This window comes from Cicer arietinum, chromosome 1 (assembly GCF_000331145.2).
Source record: "Cicer arietinum cultivar CDC Frontier isolate Library 1 chromosome 1, Cicar.CDCFrontier_v2.0, whole genome shotgun sequence".
NCBI classification, from domain to species: domain Eukaryota; kingdom Viridiplantae; phylum Streptophyta; class Magnoliopsida; order Fabales; family Fabaceae; genus Cicer; species Cicer arietinum.
In genome coordinates, this window is record NC_021160.2 from 15,532,361 (window position 1) to 15,555,626 (window position 23,266).

Consider the following 23,266-nt stretch of genomic DNA (forward strand, 5'->3'; position numbering starts at 1 on the left):
TTCGTTTTAATTCTATTTATAATTATAATATATTTTGATATGTTTATGGTCAACTGTTGTGTTCGTAAATATTTGGTGCAAATACTTCAATGTTTTTGACAAATATATTTCACTATGGAGTACTTGTATCATCCAATATGTTTTTCAGATATACTCAATGCACCTCTTAAATTTCAATGATATAATAGATAAATTATAGAATATTATATGATAGCAACTATATTATCTTTTTCACCTCATCTTTAGACATATAAAGTCAAATAGTGTAGTACATACCCTTGTGTAGCACATATCTCTCTGGATGAATAATAATAAATAATTAATGTCTATATATCACACTTTTTTTTTCTACAATTGTTTAATTTCCTCCAAGTAAATATTGAACAATATCATCATGATGAAAAAAAATATGTTTTAATGAAAACATAGCTCATTTTTAATGAGATCTATAAAATATTTTATAGTTATCTTTTTTTTTCTTTTGTACAAATAGTTTTTGAGTAAGTGGTATTGTGTAACATATTCTACTCATTAGCTCATTTTTCTCAAAACATTGATTGTTGTTAGATACAGTATTATTTTTGCAGGCATATTTGATCTTATCTACGACAGTGAAAGTATAGTGGTTCTCACTAAAGATAAAGAAGATTGTTCATATTCAACTTCATAGTAGTGTTATTATTGTGTCTTCGGGAGATTTAGAACTATGTGTTTTTTAATAGATAAAAGAATAATGTTTAATGTTTAGATTCAAAAATTATTTGTTGTTTTTTTTTTAGATAGATGTTTTATGTTTTCAAAATTTTTAAAAAATAATACATATTTGAAGTTTCTACATCTGTTTTACTTACTACATACACGGGTTGTTTGCGAAAATTATCAATTTCTTTCTCAATTATTTTAAAATTATAATTACACGACAACGCAAGTAAAAAAAGAATATGACTAATATGATTTTACGGCATATAATTATATATATATATATATATATATTTATTAAAATTATTTTAAGATTTTTAATACTAAATATAATTTATGAACTTTGTTTGTAGGATGGTCTTCACTATAAGTTTATTTGAAAAAAAATATTACTTTTGGTTTTATGCATCCTAACCACACATTTGAGAGCGTGTGATGAATATTTAGCAATTAGTATTTAGAATAATGTAGTAATTAAAAATTAGCAATTAATATTTCTTTAAAATAATGTAGAAATCATAAAGATGTAAATTTTAATATATTATTGATTAACATATTAAATTTCAAAAGATTATTTGATCCATCATATAGACCATTAATGATTAATGATTAATATACTATTAACTTTATACTTATTACAACATTTTAATGTATAGATACTTTTTATGTAATATTTTTTTTGTTATACGTTTTCATAATCTTTAATTAGTGAAATGTGATATAAAATATTAAAATATAAATTAGTTGATCAAACTTTTAAAAAAAAATTTCAACAGTTTTAAATCTTATTCATTCATTAAAATATAACTACAATTTTAAGATGATAATTCAATAACTAGAATTTAATATATGAATTAGTTGCAATTATATTCTCCAAAATATTCTACATATTCTCAAATGTGTGCTTATAAACCTATATATAATAATTACTCAAATAAATTTATTTGGAAAAAATACACTACAAAACAAAATCAATAAATTATATTATTTTTGAAATTTTATAATATTATTTATAATAATATTAATATATTAAAGTCTATATATCCCGCACAATGCATGGACCATATTCTAGTAATAAATTATTTAGGGACCTTTTAATATTGAATAAAAAATTATTTAATGACCTTTTAATATCGTAGAATTCAAAATGTTTTTTTAATTATATAATGGCCAAATTGTCATTTTAATCATTGTTAGAGACTTAATTGTTTCATTTTTTAATATTGTTCATGTATAGACTAAATTTTCCCTTTGTATTTTCATAATAAATAAGTATTACTTATATTTTTTCAGAGACTAAATTGGTTTCACATGTTTTTTTAGGAATTAAAACGCGTCTTTACTCTTCTATAGTAAAAAAGAAAGATAAACAATTTAAAGTTTTTATTAAACTTTTATAAGATAATATTTTATTACTCTATAATATATTTATTTCTAATTGACTTTTAGATCCCATAAACTATGAGTGCATTACAATATTTCAATAGTTAGTTTGAAATTTCAAGTATTAAATACTCAGAACGATTATTAGAGCTAGAATAATCACAACATTGTTTGCAACAACATAATTACTAAATGCGCGTTTTAGAGCGTGTTCAGTAGACTCAAAATACGATTTTAGAGCAAAGTCTTGTTGTTTCTTTAACTTGTCAAAACATCAAAAGATGCAGTGTAAAGTCATTTAAAAATACATGATTAGAGAACTGCACACATAAATAAAACATAAGTGCTTTAAGTTGTTTCCACAAAACAATCTTTATTATCATCAAAACAAGTAAGGATCATAGCTCTTCAAACCTACTTGGTTCTAACACTAACTTTTTCCTAAACCTTTCTATGAATCCTACAGCTGATTCATCAATTTGTTGTCTTAAATTCATCAAATTGGTTGTTGTAACTATGGGATTATACAAATAAAATATGTCACAAAAACACCTTTGTATGTATGCCTTATACTGAATGGAGTTTTGTGGGAGAGAGGAATGTTGCATAAAGTTTTTCCAATCAACGATGAAGAGAACAATTATATCTTTTGGAATTCATTCAGGTTTCCCTTCACCACACTGCAGAGTAAACCTTTCAATGTGCTTCATTGTTGATTTTCCATCTTCTCTGAAAAAGGTAGAAAATTCAAAAGTTTTATACTCTCTAGGAAGAGGTACCAATATGTCCACCCACTCAAGGTAGGACTTCTTATACATAGGTCTATCTATGGGTTTCAGTTGAATCCCAAAGTACCTATCGATAGTATCGACTATGAGGTCGAGATCAAACAATTGTTAGCCTCAGCTACAATTGGCTAGCATCATGTGTTGCTTCAGGAGTTCTAGAAATCTTGTTGAAATTGTACCTAAGGTGGAGGATTCCCCATATAGCTTCTCTTGGTTAAGTTCCACAAAGTTTCTTACAAGAGTGCTTGGAACCATTGGTGTATTATATTGGTAAAGTGGATTAGCAATCCATGTTTGTTCAACAATATGACTCACATTTGGTTTTGGTAAAGCTGAACCCACTACGTTAGGTGAAGGTTCATCAACTTATGGCTGGTGTGTGTGTAGGTTCATCAACTTGTGGCTGGTGTGTGTAGGTAATAACCTCATGGTTGCGGAGACTAATACTTTGCAACTAGTCTAGACATTCCTACTCTTGGTTCGATTGTTTGTCGTCCTATGTATAACATGTTGTTCGCCTATTAAATATTTTTATAAAGAGATACTTGCAGAATTCCAATTTCACCTACTGCTTTAGGTGGCCTCCTAGACATATGTATGTGACCATGTTGAAGGTTAGATTGATTATACACATCATTTTCTAATAGGTTCCCCTTAGGGTTGGTTAGCTATGGCAAAAGTACTAGGTTAAGAATTGTAAGGAATAAATGGTATTTATTGTATAGGACTCGATTGCACCTGGGGAGGCCTTATCTTTGTAATGATCGATTGATTTTGAGTTATAATGTATGTCTGACCTAGGTTCCCTTGAAGTGACAAAATTATCACATGAATTGGCTCGCTTTGTCTCCATCTCCATGGCTTGTTGAACTTCATTGTAAACCATGGGATTGATAATGTCAACAAGTTGTTGAGAGACTTGATACATGATATCATATATCACCCTATCAATTTATTGTCTAATGAAAGACGTGGTCATAATCATTGACTGCTCAGGTGAATCAATCTCCCCATCTCAAGAAGCATTAAGAACAACCACAAATGTAGGCATTCCTAACATTTTAGGAGGATCATTGGACCTATGCTCGCTTGAATTTTTCAACGTGATAATGTTGAAGGTTGTTTCATATTGTTGAGATTTTTTTAATGGTTGCTACCGTAGTGTCCCATTACGTGTGCCAAATTTATTCTTGGAATTAAGAATTAGCCGAGGGAATGGCTAACTATTCTAAACTTAAGATTTCCTTTTGCTTTAAATGATTATGTTGAGGAAGGAATTATGTACCCCAAATATGGGTTCCTTAACTACTACAAAGAATGCTAAGTACGATTTTGGTATTTAAGCTAATGAAGTACAAATGGATAATGTAAAGTAAATGTGATAAAAATATAGATAATGTGTAAAAAGCTTTTTGAATGATAGTATGTGTCTAAAAAGTACTGGTATTTATAGGCAAAACTAGAACTAATGGTTATAAATTGTGGCCTACATACATGTAGCCTTACTCAGCTAATTACGTGAATAATACATGCTAACTCATATTTGAAAATTAGGGGTACCCCACGGCTGTCTTTCCTATTTCTTAGGCATGTCCCATTAATAATATGTGTGCGTGATTTTTCCTTTCAATTGTGTCGCTATCTTGATTGTTAGTGACACTAAATACGTGGAAAATTAGCGCAACTGCCAAATTATCAGATTACATTGAGCTTTGACTCAGTCTTAAACCTTTGCAACCTTTTGTGGACTCCTGTAAACTTGAGAAAGATCCGACTAACTCCTATTTGGTTGTTTCTTGCACGCTTGGTCCTCCCTCGACTAAGGAGAATTCGATCATTTTCCGTCCTTGACTAACAAATTATTTATTTTTAGGTGTAAATAAGGATTAAGACCCATTTTAGTCCTTCATAAAAAATGTGTGACCCAATTTGGTCTTTGAGAAAATTTAAAGCAACTTTAAGTCCCAAAGAAAATAAAATTTAGACAATTTCATCTTTACTTGAACCACTAAAAAAAAAATAGATAATTAGGTCCTTAACAATAATTAGAAATAGACAAGTTACTCCATGCAACACAAAAATTCTCTAACATATTCTTTATCTACATATCATTCTTTTTAATAATATTTTTCTTTAGTATTCAAACAAAGTCACTCTATAAAAAGAATTATTCAATTAAATATCAAAAATTAAAAAAATATCAATAACATATCTAAAAAATGTTATCAGTTGTGTACCAAAATCAAAGGAGTCATTACTTAATTCATAGTTATAATCATATATAGATGGTGGTTATCTAAAAGTTAAAGGAAAAAAATATAAAAAGAAACGACTTATTGAAGAAGAAATTATTTAAAAACCTTCTAATATTGCGGTGATAAAAAATTATTATAAATAATCAAATTGTCCTTTTTAATCATTGTTAGAAACTTAATTGTCCCTTTTTCAAATATTGTTCACGTAGAGACTAAATTATATTGTCCTGGTTTATTTTCATAATGATTAAATATTGATTTTATTTTTGCAAAACATAATTGGTTTTCACATATTTTTCAAGAACTAAAACGAGTTGTTATCCTTATATACTAATAAAGAAAGATAAACAATTTATTCCTAAATCTCTTTCGCGATCACTCCTAATAAAATCATGGCAAGATTACGTGCCATTACTCTATCTACATTAGGTGGACTATAGAACTCACCCCTAATAGACAATCCCAAAAGATTGACAACATCATCCAAAGTAACCGTCATTTCACAAAATGACATGTGAAATGACGATGTCTCAGAATGCCATCTTTCCACAAACGCATAAATCATGTTGTTATTGATCATCTTCAAACTACCCCGTTGTAATGGGTTCAATCCTAACAAATTCACCCAATTCTCTATGGGATGCGGGAGTATCGGCGAGGTAAATTGTTGCATTTTCTTTCCATGCGCAACAATTTTCAGTAATGGTCGCTCATGTATAGAAAAAAAAATATATGACATTAAAATTAAATATATAACAAAAATACTAATTAATTTAAATATTTTAAATGTACTATAAATAATAATTAATTTAACATACCTGATCAAACCATAATCTAGTTGAAACATGATGAATGTATCGTGTAAGGACGGACAAATCATAAGGTCCTTTAGGTTATCATGTGAGCTCACTAGGTCCCTGAGTTCCATCATGCCCCTCATCCATATGTTTTCTCTCATGAACAGGTGCAACCTCCTCATGCTCATGTACCTCCTCCTCCTCATGCACTATAGAAGGCTCATCCTGCTGATGGATAGTCACATATGGGATAAATCGATGATCATGCTATCCTTCATCACTGTCTTCAATTATCATCCATTTTCTTCTCCTTGAAGCTGTCGGTCGAATCATCTTTAGAGGATTCATCATGGATGATGTAGAAGTATAAGTGTCACGTGAAATTCGTATGATTTTGTCGTCTCTTCCTCGTGCATTCGCTGAAAAAATTAAAAAATAAAAAGAAATAAATCACAATTAGTTAAAAAATCATAATTAATTAGAATTAAAAAATTAAAAAAAATAATAATATACCTTCCGGAGAACTTGAGGTTCAAGTTCTCCGGTAACTACCAGAAATGTTAAACCTCAAGTTTCCTGATAGAGGCTTTTGTATCGGAGAAGTTCAAAAAAGATTTCTGCAAGAGGCCTCTGTACCAGAGAGGTTCAAAAAAGATTTCCAGAAGAGGCTTATGAGAAGTTGAAAAAAGTTCTCCGGAAGTTAGCTTATGTATCGGAAAACTTGGATTCAAGTTCTCCAGAAAGTTTAGAAAAAAAGTTACTTTTGTTTTCCAAAAAGGTTGAAAGGAAAAATGGTAAATTCTTTAGAGTTTTATTATTTAAACGAGGACAAAAACGTCATTTCCTTGTATATTCGGAGATATAGGTATAATTAGGTACAAGGATATGGGGTAAATTTTTCTATGCCCCCATTTCTATACCTATACTCCCATAATTTTATAAAAATGTCAATTATACCCTCAATTTTTTTTATAATTGTTTTACCAATTCAAAGTTTTTTTTTTTTAACATTTTATCTTTTCTGGAACTAAAAAAAAGATTTATGGTAGGTAAAAGTCTGTAGGTAACTTCCGAAAAACTTTTTTGAAGAATTTCAATGCACACCTTATTTTCAGAAACTTTTTTTAAAGTTTTCCGGTACATAAGGTTTTTACCGGAAAACTTTAAAAAAGATTTTCGGTACAAAAGTGAAAAAATTGTACTATCGAAAAACTTTATTGAAAAGATTTCTGGTACAAGGTGTTTCCGGAAAACTTTCTAAGAAAGATCTCCGGTACACACCAATTTATTTTTGGCATAAATAATAATATTAATTAATACACCATACCATAAATAATAATATATTATAAATAATTAATACACTATAAATAATACACCATAATAATTAATAATTAATCATCATAATTAATAATTAATATACCATAAATCATCGTCTTCTACTTGTCGGACGAATTATTTTCAGAGCAGCATCATAGACGATGAAGATTCAAAGTCACATATTCTTCCTACAGTTTTGCTGTCTCTACCTCTAGCTCTACCCACTAAAAAAAATTAATTAGAACCAAATAAATTAAATAAATACTAATATAATAAAAACTTAAAATTAATTTAAAAAATATTTTTTTTTAAAATATAAAACAACTATCGGAAAACTTATGGATGAAGTTTTCCGATAGCTTCCAGAAATGTCACGTTGAAGTTTGCCGGTAGTGTAAGTTTGTTGGTAGTTCCAGAAAACTTTAAAAAAGATTTTAAAAAATACCATAAATTTTTCTTTAAGTTTTTCGGAGTGAAATTTGTGTACCGAAAAATTTTAAAAAAAAATTCTGAATTTTTTTTTTAATTCTTCTGTTTCAGAAATGTTGAAATGAAAAAATAAAAAACTTTAGAGGATTCATCATGGATGATGTAGAAGTATAAGTGTCACGTGAAATTCGTATGATTTTGTCGTCTCTTCCTCGTGCATTCGCTGAAAAAATTAAAAAATAAAAAGAAATAAATCACAATTAGTTAAAAAATCATAATTAATTAGAATTAAAAAATTAAAAAAAATAATAATATACCTTCCGGAGAACTTGAGGTTCAAGTTCTCCGGTAACTACCAGAAATGTTAAACCTCAAGTTTCCTGATAGAGGCTTTTGTATCGGAGAAGTTCAAAAAAGATTTCTGCAAGAGGCCTCTGTACCAGAGAGGTTCAAAAAAGATTTCCAGAAGAGGCTTATGAGAAGTTGAAAAAAGTTCTCCGGAAGTTAGCTTATGTATCGGAAAACTTGGATTCAAGTTCTCCAGAAAGTTTAGAAAAAAAGTTACTTTTGTTTTCCAAAAAGGTTGAAAGGAAAAATGGTAAATTCTTTAGAGTTTTATTATTTAAACGAGGACAAAAACGTCATTTCCTTGTATATTCGGAGATATAGGTATAATTAGGTACAAGGATATGGGGTAAATTTTTCTATGCCCCCATTTCTATACCTATACTCCCATAATTTTATAAAAATGTCAATTATACCCTCAATTTTTTTTATAATTGTTTTACCAATTCAAAGTTTTTTTTTTTTAACATTTTATCTTTTCTGGAACTAAAAAAAAGATTTATGGTAGGTAAAAGTCTGTAGGTAACTTCCGAAAAACTTTTTTGAAGAATTTCAATGCACACCTTATTTTCAGAAACTTTTTTTAAAGTTTTCCGGTACATAAGGTTTTTACCGGAAAACTTTAAAAAAGATTTTCGGTACAAAAGTGAAAAAATTGTACTATCGAAAAACTTTATTGAAAAGATTTCTGGTACAAGGTGTTTCCGGAAAACTTTCTAAGAAAGATCTCCGGTACACACCAATTTATTTTTGGCATAAATAATAATATTAATTAATACACCATACCATAAATAATAATATATTATAAATAATTAATACACTATAAATAATACACCATAATAATTAATAATTAATCATCATAATTAATAATTAATATACCATAAATCATCGTCTTCTACTTGTCGGACGAATTATTTTCAGAGCAGCATCATAGACGATGAAGATTCAAAGTCACATATTCTTCCTACAGTTTTGCTGTCTCTACCTCTAGCTCTACCCACTAAAAAAAATTAATTAGAACCAAATAAATTAAATAAATACTAATATAATAAAAACTTAAAATTAATTTAAAAAATATTTTTTTTTAAAATATAAAACAACTATCGGAAAACTTATGGATGAAGTTTTCCGATAGCTTCCAGAAATGTCACGTTGAAGTTTGCCGGTAGTGTAAGTTTGTTGGTAGTTCCAGAAAACTTTAAAAAAGATTTTAAAAAATACCATAAATTTTTCTTTAAGTTTTTCGGAGTGAAATTTGTGTACCGAAAAATTTTAAAAAAAAATTCTGAATTTTTTTTTTAATTCTTCTGTTTCAGAAATGTTGAAATGAAAAAATAAAAAATGATAATTTATATATATATATATATATATATATATATATAAAAGGGTATTTTGATATTTTTGTTTAGTTTTTAGGGGGTACGTGGATAAATGAAAAGGTACAAAGTAAAATTTTCAATTTTCATACACTTAAATGTTCCAACAGAGAAGTTCAATCCAAACAGGCCCAGCCTACTATGTTTACACCACCTCCACCGAGCTTCACTTCACTTCGTTAACAACAAATACAGCGTCGCAACGCACTGCACACTGAAACAAAACAGTTACAGAACAATGGTTTCCATGGCGACCACCAATAGAATCCAAACCTACCAAGACTTCGCTAAAGTTCACGGAATTTTGCTCGCCGCATCAGGGTTACCGGAGTCACTTCACCGCCGTCTCTTCCAGAAGCTCTTCACCGAAACTTTCGACGGCGGCGAACACTTCCAAATCGAACCTTGCGAAGATGGACGCACGAGACGCCTCGTTTTCACTTCGGATTCTATGGCTAAGGACTCCAATGTCTTCCTCATTGATCACGCTTGGACTTTCAGACTCCCCGACGCTTACAAGCAGGTACTTGCCTTCTTGCAACTCTAATTTTCTATTTCTAGGGTTTTGTTCTTGAGTATTTTGGTCCTTAAATGTGTTTGCGCCGTCAAAATAGCCCCTGGATGTATACCTGCCTAAGCACGAATACTATTATGATGCAGGTAATAATTTGAAAAATGAATTAATTGAACGTAATTAGGTGCCTGCTGTCGTGTTTGTGTCCTGCCGACACGTGTCGGACACCAGGCGTGCTACGTAGATACATGCAAAATGCGGCTTTTGTTAATTAGTACAATTCTCAAATGTGTCTTTTTTGGTTAGTTAGTTTGGTTGGTTGGTCATTTAATATGTTTTTTGTTAGACAATTTGGTCTGATAGATTACTAACATAAAATACACTTAAGATATTTTTGTAATTTCTATATATTCAGGACTATAATGGCAGTGTTTCACACATTTAGGTATCAGAATGACTGCATACTCTTTTGGTTTTGCGTTATGGTTGTTCTTTCTCCCTTTTTTATGTTGTTTGTTGTTTTTGGTGGTTTTAGCTGCGGGAGGTTCCGGGATTGGCAGAGAGGATGGGTTCTTTGATGTGTGTGGATGTCGACATGAATTCGGATGGTGAAACTGATGTTGATGGCGTTGGTGATGAAGTTTCGAGAGACAAGCTTGGTGTAGTGGAAATGTTGGAAAGTGAGGTTCGAGAGGCAAAAGAGAAAGGTGACGGTACATTGAGATGGTTGGAGCTTGACGGTCTTGACATTGATGATGATATGCTTCTATCACTGGACTTATCTACTAGATTTCCGGTTTGTAACTCTTTATCTAGTTTTTTGTTTAATTGATGTGTGTGGATGTTGACATGAATTGGATAGCAAGATATTGTTCATTTAGCAAATGGAAGTCATTCTCATTAAACTTAGGAATGATAGTTATACTATGATGTGATATATGAATTGAATTTTAGTGGCAAGATGGCAGACATTGTTATTATTTAATCATTGCCACATTATTCAGTTTTTGTGTTATCTTAGCACCTTTCATTTATAATAAATAAATCAAATACTTATGCACTCTCCTCCCTTTTCATTGTTTCAGGATTTAGTGGCGCTTAGCCTATTTGGAAACAAGCTTACAAGTGCTGAACTGATTGTTCAGGAAGTTATCAAATTTAAAAATCTCAAAGGACTCTGGCTGAACAATAATCCGGTTCTTAAAAACCGGTAAGTTTTCTCATATTTTGAAAATTTCTTAAACCACATTTTCCTTTTTGGGAAGTCCTTACTGTTAAGGAGAACTAAATTACTTTAGGTATAGTGATGGTGAGCTTGCAGGTATTATTCTTAAGGAGTTACCAGAACTGGAGATTTATAATTCAACTTTCACAAGCAATTTTGGGGAGTGGGCTTTGGGCTTTTGTGCAGGGATCTATGGAAAGGATAACCCAGCAAAGGCTGGTCAAGCTGACAGTCCAGTGTTGAGTGTATCTAGTCTCGACCTTTCAAATAGAAACATCCACAATTTGACCAACAAGGTTGAAATTTTTGTTATGATTATTTTTTATCTCCTCTGTGCATTTTTTTTACTTAGCTTTATGTTTTAAAAGTATAAATTGACTTAAATACATTATTTTACCAGAACTTATGTTGGTTGCTTGAGTTCAAAAATCTGATAATTATGTATGTCTTCTTGATTCTATGCTCCAGAGGAATTAAACTCCTCTAATGCGAGCAATCTCTCTTTTGAGAATAAAGTGAGTAATATCAGTAGTTGATAAACAAGTCAATGTTTGATTTTGTATGCACATGTATAACCAATCATAGGTTGTTACAATCAATTGTTGATTTAGTCACTTTACTAACTACTCCTTTTAGAGGAGTCAAATTTGCTCAAGAGATGTTAAATGGTAAACAAAGCATAATCAAGACAAGATTTTTAATGTACAGTATTACCAATTCATTATTCCCAATCCCTCTGTATGTTTTGATCTAAATTATTTTGATGATTCCCTCATTTTGTCAGGAATTTTCACCCATTTGTTTGCCGTCTCTTTCATACTTGAACATTCGTGGAAATCCATTGGGGCAAAACTCAGCTGCTGGCTTGTTAGATCTGCTGAGGAGATTCCCTTGCTTACGTTCATTGGAGGTACTTTGATTTATATTATCACAATTATTCTAGCCCCAACTTACCATGTTATTTATTTATTTATTAATTTATTAATTTATTTATGTTCCATTCTCTGGTAACCAGTGTTTTAGCCTTTTGGGAATTTGAGCTAATTTTTAGGTGGATATCCCCGGTCCTCTTGGAGAAAGTGCCATTGAAATTCTGGAATCTCTTCCAAACATTTCTGAACTAAATGGTATCTGTGCATCCACAATATTGGAAACTGGAAAGCATGTTATCGATTCAGTTCTTCGTCCTCGTCTTCCTGAATGGACTCCTGATGAGCCTATTCATGACCGTATTATAAGTGCAATGTGGCAATATCTAATGACTTATAGACTTGCTGATGAAGAAAAGTTGGACGAAACCTCTGTATGGTATGACTTGCGTTTCACTTGTCTTACTTTCTTGGTTCTTATGTAGCTCACGCTTTCTTTTGATCAGTATATGCTTTGAAGTTATAAATTTTGCAGTCTCGTTGAAATGAACAAAATTTCATCAAGGTGGTCTTATTTCTAATTTATTGTGTGATACTACTTGAATCAATGGGTCAATGTTTTTTACCATTCAAATTGTTGGGTTCAGTACATTTACTGAAATGAAAACAAAATAGAAGTATCACATGAACCACGAATGATCATTTTGGTATTTCCCAAAAATAAACAAAACTAACAGCCCGTTGTTTTGGATATATTTAGGTATGCGATGGATGAATTAGGTTCTGCTTTGCGGCACAGTGATGAGCCAAATTTTAGAGTGGCCCCTTTTCTCTTCATGCCAGAGGGTAATCTGGCATCAGCTGTGAGGTTTTCTTCTATATTTTGCTTTTCAGATTTGTGCTTTGATGTTGAAGTCGTATTTTCATGATCTAAGATACCTGCTGCTTTACTATATGATTGAGCTTTTGCATATTTTGTAAGATTTTTAAAAAAATTAATTATAGGTTTTGCTCCTTAATTCTTGCTCATTAATTTTTAACTTAATTACCTTGTAGCTCATGTTAGTGACTTCTAAATGTGAAACTTTTCCCTCTTAATTTTAATGAATTATTACATGTATTTCGTGGCATGACCTTGTGATAATTCAAAACCAGTCACCGTTTAAATTATAACTCACTTTTTGCAGCTTTTCTATTTTATGGCCAACAAAGAATGTTTGTAAAGGTGATGAATGCACTCGTGACTTTCTTCTTGGTATTGGGGAAGAAAAACAACGTTCTGCCAAACTTACTGCCTGGTTCCATACACCAGAGAACTATTTTATCCAGGTATTTATTCTATTACAATTTACAAAGATAGATTATGTTTCTTATTTGTGGTTAAAAATATATCATAAGAAAGTTTAGGGAAGTTTGAAGCTAATTAACTTACTATTCTCAGGAGTATGAGAAGTACAATCAGAAATTGCAAACCACAAGTTTGATACCACCCACCACTATGCAGTCTTCTGAGAGCAGAAGCATCCGTCCACATGATGGGCGTCCTTTACAGGTTTACACAGATATACCTCATGTGGTGGAGAACTTGACACATCCTGAGTTTGCAATCAGTAAGTGGACTGCGTGCATCTGATAGATACTGCTTCAATATTGAGATAAACAGAGTGAAAATATTGAAATTTTATTACATATCTTCCTCCAACTATTTCAATATCTGTTTCTTTCATTGGTTTTTGTCTGTACTTTTGTTTCTTAGCCACAATGGTATAGGTTCTTGATCTTCAACCCTTAATCTTCAATTGTTTTCCGACAATTTCAGTCCCATATGTTGGATCCTAATTGAAGGGTTCTGATCATAATTGGGTTGGAACTTGGATTGCTATTCCCAAGTTTTCCCAAGTTTCCTTTGGATTGCTATTCATGCACCACCTGTACCAATGTAGGAACTTTCTTCTAGTACTTCCACACCCATCATTTTCTGTGTGTTGAAGTGCTGCTCGAAATGGATAATCCACCCATACTCTTTTAAAATCTGCAATCCATATATGTTCCTCCTTGAATGCTTTCTTTAAGCTTGCATATGTCCTACGAAAATCTTCTGGAATTTACTTGATCAACCCACACAGTTCCCCATTTCTTGGGAGCTGCTTCAGTACTAGTTGATAGGTACCGGTTCAAAATATGAAGGCAAACAATAAGAAAATGAGGAAATTTTATTATAAATCTTCAGCTAATTCAACTCCGGATGAATGGTTATCCAGGTCAAGAATAGGATGACATGCAATGATAGCTTCCACAGATATTTGAGCTGGCCTCTACCAAGTCCCATCCAAAACTGATTAATCAACTAATTAACTTCTTTGCTTCTATTAAACAGCTTAACTAATTAATTACTCCTCACAATTTTTGTAACGAAGCGGTGCCTGGCTAACAGGGTTCCTTGTCCTGACTGATGTATGCTTTCCTAATTGGGCCTGCTCCTAACAGCTTGCTTGAACTTCAAAAATTCATAATTAACAATTAAAACATCATGTAGCTTGGAACATAGTGAATATATGCTATATTGTGAATCCCGGCCGCAAATCCCACTATCACCACGACCGGCTATCCTAGCCCGACCTGCTATTGGACTCGCTCTAGGGCTTGTTCGAAAACACAAGTTGTATTTTATATTTTTATTCTTCATTAAGGGGATCTAGGTCATTCTGCACCCACTTAAATCCTAATTTTTATTATTATAAACCCACAAAGGTGTTGGTTCAGCATCGTGAAAAAGAAACAATTTTCGTTCTTCCTCTGTTTCTTCTTGCTCTGTCGTTTTTGTTATTTTCTTGCTCCATTCAGCATCATTCTGTTCCAATCATTATGTTCTTGCTCTGCTGTTTTCGTTCTTTTTGTGACTTTGTTTTGTCTGCTCTGTTCCTTCTGCTTTGTTCTCTATTTTGTTGATTATGATTACTATTAGAAACTTGATTTTGATGTTGAATTTTGTTATTAAGTATGATTACTCCTTTAATTTTGTGTATATTGCTATATTTTTTAGTATTTTTGTATACCGCTTGTATTTTATGTTTAGTTAATATGTTGTTTTTTGTCCTTCGCAATAGTAGTCATCCCGCTATCCGCGATTTTTCGGGTTCGGCTATCTGAGACTGACAACATAGAATATATGTCAATCTTCAAGCGATGAGTGTAAATTGAATTTTCCACCGCTATAGAATATATATCAATCTTCAATCCTCACCGCTATACCAATTTTTTAACTTTTTCCCCTTCTGAGCAGAACTGAGATCTTATGTTTGTCATGAAATTCCATTGGATTTGATTTTATGGTTGTCTCCACGTTTAAAAGATATATTGCTGTATACTGACTTTCTTCCTTTCCTTTTGAATATGTGTTTGGCCACAGTAAAGGACCCAAAAGATGCAGATATAATATGGACAAGTGTGCAGGTAGATGAAGAGATGAAGAACGCCGCAGGATTAACAGATCAGCAATACATTAATCAATTTCCATTTGAAGCCTGTCTTGTCATGAAACATCATTTAGCAGAGACAATTCAGAAGGTAATATTATAGTTAATTAATATTGTATGTTAATGCTGATGTGATTATCCTAAATGCCAGACCTGTTTCCATTATTTATTCGAGTGAAATGCCAACACACTCTCAGAAATATGTTCTCTGTTTGGACTCAATTATAAGCGAAAATACTTAATTTTACAATTATTAAGAATGGTAGTTAAGTGCATTTAATTTTCTTGTTTTCATGTAAAAAGGAAATAGATATACCAACCTACTCCTAATTATGATGGTCACCTCCTTACAATATTAAAGAATTAATTCAAGTGTTTTTGAAATAATAACATTAAATGTGGATAGATTAGGTAAGATTTGCTTATATGTAAGTCCAACAAATGTACGCACTTTTTTTCTTATAATAGAGTTCAGAGGGAGTATATATGATATACTTATTCATCCTAGCATGCTATATTTTAATTTTATTTTTAGTTTTATTTTACAAGTCACTTACAAATAAAACTGAAGTTTTAGCGTCATTTATCTTTTGGGGCTTTTTAAAATGAATCATTTCTGGGTTGGGGTTGGGATGTTTTTTTTACCTTGCTACAGGCACATGGATCTCCTCAATGGTTGCAGCCTACGTATAATCTTGAAACTCATCTGTCTCAACTTATTGGTGACTATTCTGCACGCAAAAGAGAAGGACTAGACAACCTTTGGATCTTAAAACCCTGGAACATGGCCCGTACTATTGATACTACCGTAACTGATAATTTACCAGCAATAATCCGACTCATGGAAACTGGTCCAAAAATATGCCAGAAGTATATTGAACAGCCTGCCTTGTTCCAGGGTAAAAAGTTTGATCTCCGTTATGTAGTACTGGTTCGGAGCATGCATCCTTTGGAGATATTCCTTTCCGATTGTTTCTGGGTATACTGATTCCTCTTTCTTTCTTTATTATTTATTTATTCTTTTTCTCTTAAAAGATTCAAATGGAAATGAGTTTTATTTTTATGCTTTATTTCAGGTCAGGATAGCTAACAACCAATATTCTTTGGACAGAAGTAGTTTATTTGAGTATGAAACTCACTTCACTGTTATGGTATGTCTTCAGTACCATATAATTTAGCAACAAGATGTTTGGTTGAAATATTGAATATTTGAGTGCTTTCCTTTTTCGTATCTGAGTTTTAACTCACTCAATCAATACATGTATCTCAGAATTATCGTGGAAGAATAAATCATAAAAATATCAAGGATTTTGTGAGGGAATTTGAGGAAGAACATCAAGGTAATGAGGACTGCCTCCTGACTTATCCTCTGCCACATTCAGAAGATGATTTTTTAGAGGCTTCCAAAGCATATTATACATTTTGAGTGAATTTTTTATTCAAATTCCCGTCCCTGTATCTCTTGCAGTTAAATGGTTGGATATACATACAAGAGTAAGGAATATGATTCGATCAGTGTTTGAGGCAGCTGCGGTTGCACATCCTGAGATGCATAGTCCAACATCAAGGGCAATGTACGGTGTAGATGTCATGTTAGACAGCTCTTTCCAACCTAAGTTACTAGAGGTTGGTGATTGAAACAATGTATATTTGACCTATAATGTGTGCGATTTGTCTAATCTAATGCTGAATTATTTGTTTAGAATGTGTTTCCTTATACGAATTATCAAATTACATGTATAATTTGTATTTCCTATTGCAGGTGACGTACTGTCCTGACTGTACGCGAGCTTGTAAGTATGACATGGATATCGTTGTTGGAGAAGGAGGTGTTGCGAAAGGTTCTGATTTCTTCAACAATGTGTTCAGGTGTCTCTTTTTGAATGAAATTTCTCAGGTTAGCCAATTGTAATCTAGTCATAATAAAGATTTGACACTTTTATTTAAAGCCTTCTTCCTTCGGCAACAGACTACAGGTTCTTTTAGCAAGGCCGCAGATGACATGTATAACTTATGATTTCTTTGTAATCTTGTCATGTCGAGTGCTGTATTTTTCCTTTCTTCCTCGCTGATGTGTGACAGCGAGGGATAAACAATTTTGAGCAACTTTGGTTGTTTGGCTGGAGACTGATGAGTATGCAGCAACGATAACTCATTACAATGTTTCTCCTTAAAATTATAATTTTGCAGCAAGGATCACTCATTACATTGTTTCTCCTTACAATTAGGCCTATGGTTGATCATAACTAATAAATTTAAAATTTTGATGCATAAATTCTTCCTTGCCTTGCCCCCAGTTTCGTTTCTTCAATTATTTATTATGTCTTGTCATATCTGAAATAGAATGAGCAAAGCCAAGCTAAAAAGAAAAAGGACTAAATCGTAATTTATACCCCATCCCCAGTGGATGCTCGAACTACACATTATTTTTCAATGGTACACAACAATACGCCTTTAATTGGTCATTTCAACAATTGTTTTATGTAAATTTCATAATGTTATTGATAATTAATCTGAATGTTTTAATATTGATTTAAGACACTAAAATATGGTTTTGTTTTTGGGTTTGTAGAAGAGATGATGAATTCTACCATTAATTTATTAATTTATACATCTGTGAGGTTTCCGATTTGAACTTAAGATAAAACGTTTAATTTAATAATATCGGCATAATTTTAAAATACATATTTTTGCCCTCTTTGTTGTTCCACAATTTATAAGATGTCCGACAGTTAAAAATAGGAAACAAGATCTTGATAAGAACTTAATTACATTAAAATGTAATATATTTGTAGAATGTAAAGGTTAGAGGGAAAATGAAAGTGGGATTCTAGCTTCTCGTAAGAGGGGGAGTGTAATTTTCTGTTTTATGAAAATTGTCAATAAGTAGTTGATCTTACACGATTAAGTTTTTATTATGTAGGTTCTTCATGAAGATGTCCCATATTTCCATTTTGATAAATTACTTTTTTCAATAGTAAATCCTACGTCTACGTGGTTGATCAAACTTCATGTAATGATTAAAATGTGCAACCATTTTTAATGTAAAAAAGTGTAATCATTTTCGTATTGCAAATAGACTAAAATAATGATAAATAGACCAAAATCACATTAAACAGAAAATCACCCTACAATAAATCCACAATACACCAGCATCTAAAGTTGGGAATCATACGAAGACATTCAAATACTATAAAGCTTCCTCTAAATGACAAGAAGGCAAAAGCCTTTTTTATATTGATGCTTCATAGTGGCTTACCACATGATCTAGTTTTCTCGAGGATGTATAACATCATTCATATCGATAAGAAATAGTTTTATATAATAAAGAAGTTTGAGACTTACTAAATGAGGGGCATAAATGTAACCCAAGAAAATACAAGAAGCAAAAAGAAAAATAATATACCAAATGTCATGTGGACCTAGATGCAAGTTTTACAGAGAGGTGTGAACTCATATTTTTTTCTTGTTGGTCTTTAGATACTAATTCAGTAAAATTATTTTACTTTTTCCAAAATAGGCATGTCATGCACAACATTCTTGCTTAAATAATGTTTTGTAGATTTCAAGACCTTGAAGAGTTTCATCATTTGGCATTGTGTCACTTTAAGAGCTTATAAAACACAAATTAAGAAACACATACCTGATTGTCCTATCTCTAAGTTTCCTTAGCCTTGTCCACTATTTGTTAGTTGTCTTAGACGAACTATTTCTGAAGACATCATGAATGACATTAGCAACTTCTATTAAGAATATTGTTTTAATCAATATTGTCAATTATATATTTTTGGGTTTTGTACCGTACACTCCCCACTTATACCTCCCACCTCCATTCTTTATGAAAAATACCAGATTGCCCATAATATTATTAGTAAAAATTCCAAAAAAAATCTCTTCTCTTTTTTTTCATCTATTTTTATTTGAAAGTTTGAATTGTTCGAATCACATATTTGCAAACATTCGAACATTTGAAACCTTCGAAATTCAAAAGTAAGATAAACTTCGAAACTTTGAAATTTTTGAAATATTAATTTTCCAAATCTTCGAAAGTTTTCATGAACATGAAACTTTCGAAGTTCAGTTTTTCCCAAAATTTTGAAACTATCATTCTATGAACATGAAACTTTCGAAATGTATAAACCTTCGAAACTTTCTAATAATCTCGAAATATAAAATTCAAAAACATAAAAAAATTTAGTTTCGAAACTTTGGTATTCATGGAAAGTTTCGAAATGCATTTTTATTATTAATAAATTTATAGTAATAAATTAATAGTAATACATTTATAGTAATAAATTTGATATCTAATTTCAGAAGTTTCAGTAATTGTTTTAAAAAAAATTGAAAGTTTCGAAAATTCTGAAACTTTCGAAATGGAATTACTTCGAAAGGTTTGAAAATTTCGAAGTATATATGCTTCGAAAGTTTCAAATTCATCCAAACTTTCGAAGCTTTCTAGAAAAGTATACTTCGAAATTTTCATATTCATCCAATGTTTCGAAAACTTCTGCAATATTGCATTTCGAAAGTTTTATATTTTTCTAAAGTTTCAAAATTAGTAATTTTGTCTGAATAATTACATTTCGAAAGTTAAGAATTTTTTTATAATTTTCGAAAGTGGGGGTTGGAAAACTAAAATGATAAATTTTTCCATTATTTTATACAAATTAAACAAGGAGAAGGTAGTCTAAAAATATTTGGAGGGTGAGAGGTAAAATGGGGGCTGCACAGTACAAAACCCTATATTTTTTTGCAAGAGATCAACACTAACTAACTCGCATCAACAAAAAAAATTAACTGCCTTGATTAATCAAATCCCAAAAAAGCAGATGGTTATCCTTCAACAAACTAGCAAAAACATAATTGATTCCGTGGAGAACCACCATATAAACTTTTGAACTACAACAACACCATTCATACCCGATGTTGCCTTATCAACTATAGATTTTTCTGTATCTCCCTCTACTTTATCGTTCCTCGTTAATATCTCATCATTTAAGTAAAAAAATAGATGATGAAGAAATTTGAAGTAGGAGAACTTTGATTGATGCCACCATCAAATTCTTCTATAATAGGAGTAACCTTCAGAGATCTAATATGTATCTTGTTCCCTTATGTCTAATATTCAAATGGATTTTCTTATGACCACTATTTTATTCACGACTAAATTTTTTGAATAGATTAGTACCATATAGTTTTTGCAATATATGAGTAAATTAGAACATAATTTTGGTGCATATGTTTAAGTTTTTGCACATGAAAAATCATTGAAGAGGATGAAAAAAATGTCCTACTAGGGTTTCTACCTAGGGCTTTTTCTCTTTGCCATGGATAAAGTTGCCTTCTCTAATTGGCATGTCCTTTTTTCTACTTACTTCTCTAATTGACGTGTGTTATACCTGAATGATAGTGGTTCATTGAACCTTAAAATTAGTGCTATATGAATGTTCGACAGGTGTTGAATAAAGGTGATTAGGTTAGAAAATATTTTGCTCAAGCTCTTAGCATCGCTTGTAATATTCCTCTTAATGAATTACCAAAACCAAACTTGAAGGGAGAAGTAATATAAAGCTGGTTTATATGAATCTTATCATCAAAATTCCGGAGGAGTGATATAAAGTTGGTTTGGATGATTGCAAAAATCATCTTCATGACAAACTTATTTTATCTAAGGAAGACTTGTCCCTTAAATTAGATGATTTACGTGCAAAGTTAGTTAAGCTTTGGAAGCTGATTTGACGACGAGGCCCTTTTAATGAATTTACGTTCTCATGTTTTAGCTAATTAAAAAAAATGTTCTCTTGTTTTGAGGGTTTTCATAGTGTTTGCTAGGTAGCTTTATGGAACCTTAAACCTAAGTTTCTCAAATCATTCGCTTGGATTTTAGATTTCAATCCTAACAATCTTAAACAAACAACAACGCAATATTGGGTTCGTTTCTTGTGTTTATCCCAAGAATACTAGCGTCCAAAGATTCTCTTTGTAATTGCTATCAATCTTGGAATTTCAATGAGTCTTAATGCAGAAACACTAATTCCTTGGATAGATTTTTTAGACATTATGCTATAGTTCTAATTGAAGTTGATTTATCAACTAAAATTAGACATAAAATATAAAAAATTGCTTGTTTTTGTATCACAATGTAAAGTTATTGGTCATGCTTTTGCTACTTGCAAGCAAAATGTGGTGAATGTTGTAATCCTGGATTAAGATAAATTTCTTCAAGCTAAGGCAAAAGTTGCAAAACGGGTAGTTAGTATGTTTCAGGTCATAAGGAAGTTGCTGATAAAGTAGTGGATCTTTGAATGATATGTAGTGTGAAAGGATGAGGTTCAAAGTCATCAAACCCAACGAATCAAATCTTAAACAAGATTATTGCGCATGATATGTGTATTTTGAAAGACTTTTGAAATAGATGGTTTTACCGAAGTTGTCTAGACTACAGAGAGAACCAGCAAGTAAATGAGCTTTATGTGGCAGAGGATGATATTGCATCAAAATTTGATTGAGATTCATGGTGACTCAACAAGGTTGTTAAGATATTAGTATTTTTATTTCCTACATCAAGGTGCACTATCTCTAATATAGGAGCACATGTGGCTATAAATAAGAATACCCCTAAAGAATCAATTAAATAATATTATTATGCATTTCCTAACCTTTTCCCTTTTCTACTTTTACCTTATTTTTATATTCTAACATGGTATCCAAGACATGTTGAAGGTTTCTTTGACAAATGGATAAAAACCAACACAATAATCGAAATGTTCCCCAAGAGGACACCAATTGTCCTTTTATGTTCATCCTTCTGATGGGTCCTTCATCAGTAACTGTCACTCATTTACTTACCCAAACAAACTACCATGCTAGGGCTCATGCAACGAGAAAAGCCCTTGGAGGAAAAAAATCACGACTTCGTGGATGGTGCCATCCTTGTCCCTGGCCTTGCAATATAATTCACTCTTGGTTCATGAATTCAGCATTTATTTTTCTAGACAATGTTTTTTATGTGTCTATAGAACTCAAAGAAAGGTTCTCTCAAGGAGATTAGCTAAGGATATCTGATATTTTGTAAGAGATCTATGGTTTAAAGCAAGTATCATTCAGTGTTATTGAATATTACATCGAATTAAAGGTTCTATGGGAGGAACTTGGAACTTGATGCTTATATATTTGATATGATTGTAGAAATGATAAGAGAGATGTGAAAACTGGACATGATTTGAATCGAACAATCAGGTTCTTCAGGGGTTTGAATGATAACTTTGTTACGGTTAAGTCACAAATCCTCTTGATGGATTCTATTCAACATGAAAGACATGTATGTAGTGAGGAAAATGCAGCCGATGGAAAACCTTTTGGAAGAGGAAGATGAGGATATTCCTCACGATCAAACAATGAAAACCCAACCAAGAGTTTGTAGCTATCGTGGAAAGCTTAGTTCAACCATTGAAACATGCTTCAAGAAACATGGATTCGCTTTCCATTTTGAATGAAATGCTTGCGCAGCTGCTGTTGAATTTGATCCAAGTAGTTCTTTCCTTTCACTCCTTGACAATATGGAAAATTGATGAACCTCATAGAAGATAACCCTACATCTAAACAACACTCAACCAACCAAGTGAATCTTGTGACAAAATCTAGTCCCAACAGTTGCAGGTCTACATTGCAACACATTTGCTTGCATTGGATGAGGAATATTTGTGATTCATAAAGGGATCGACGGAGGAAGGGAAGTGATTGTGCGGTAAGATGCCAGCAGAACAAAGGAGAGTCTTATATGATGTTAGAAT

At 31.6% G+C, this 23,266-nt stretch overlaps 1 protein-coding gene across 2 annotated transcripts; it reads left to right on the forward strand.

Annotated features, from left to right (window-relative positions):
• The first annotated feature begins 9,489 nt into the window (after positions 1–9,489).
• LOC101489669 (uncharacterized) lies at positions 9,490–17,679 on the forward strand. 2 transcript variants are annotated; one of them, XM_004488031.4, is made up of 15 exons: positions 9,490–9,912; positions 10,439–10,699; positions 10,989–11,113; positions 11,202–11,424; positions 11,913–12,038; positions 12,180–12,436; positions 12,758–12,865; positions 13,185–13,326; positions 13,439–13,607; positions 15,407–15,564; positions 16,129–16,452; positions 16,550–16,624; positions 16,744–16,813; positions 16,942–17,099; positions 17,236–17,679. In XM_004488031.4, exons 1-15 carry the CDS (start codon positions 9,628–9,630, stop codon positions 17,383–17,385), a joined length of 2,631 nt encoding a protein of 876 aa, XP_004488088.1. In that variant the 5' UTR covers positions 9,490–9,627; the 3' UTR covers positions 17,386–17,679. The 2 variants fall into 2 exon arrangements, with proteins under 2 accessions (XP_004488088.1, XP_004488089.1); XM_004488032.4 differs by having other exon boundaries at positions 11,208–11,424.
• The last annotated feature ends 5,587 nt before the right edge of the window (positions 17,680–23,266 follow it).

What these genes read in the sequence shown, in the direction of transcription:
- LOC101489669 (XM_004488031.4), top strand. Translation starts at nt 9,628, where the DNA reads ATGGTTTCCATGGCGACCACCAATAGAATCCAAACCTACCAAGACTTC. An exon ending in TCCACAATTTGACCAACAAG is followed by an intron (nt 11,425 to 11,912) that starts GTTGAAATTTTT and finishes TCATTTTGTCAG; the next exon opens with GAATTTTCACCCATTTGTTT. An exon ending in TAGCAGAGACAATTCAGAAG is followed by an intron (nt 15,565 to 16,128) that starts GTAATATTATAG and finishes ACCTTGCTACAG; the next exon opens with GCACATGGATCTCCTCAATG.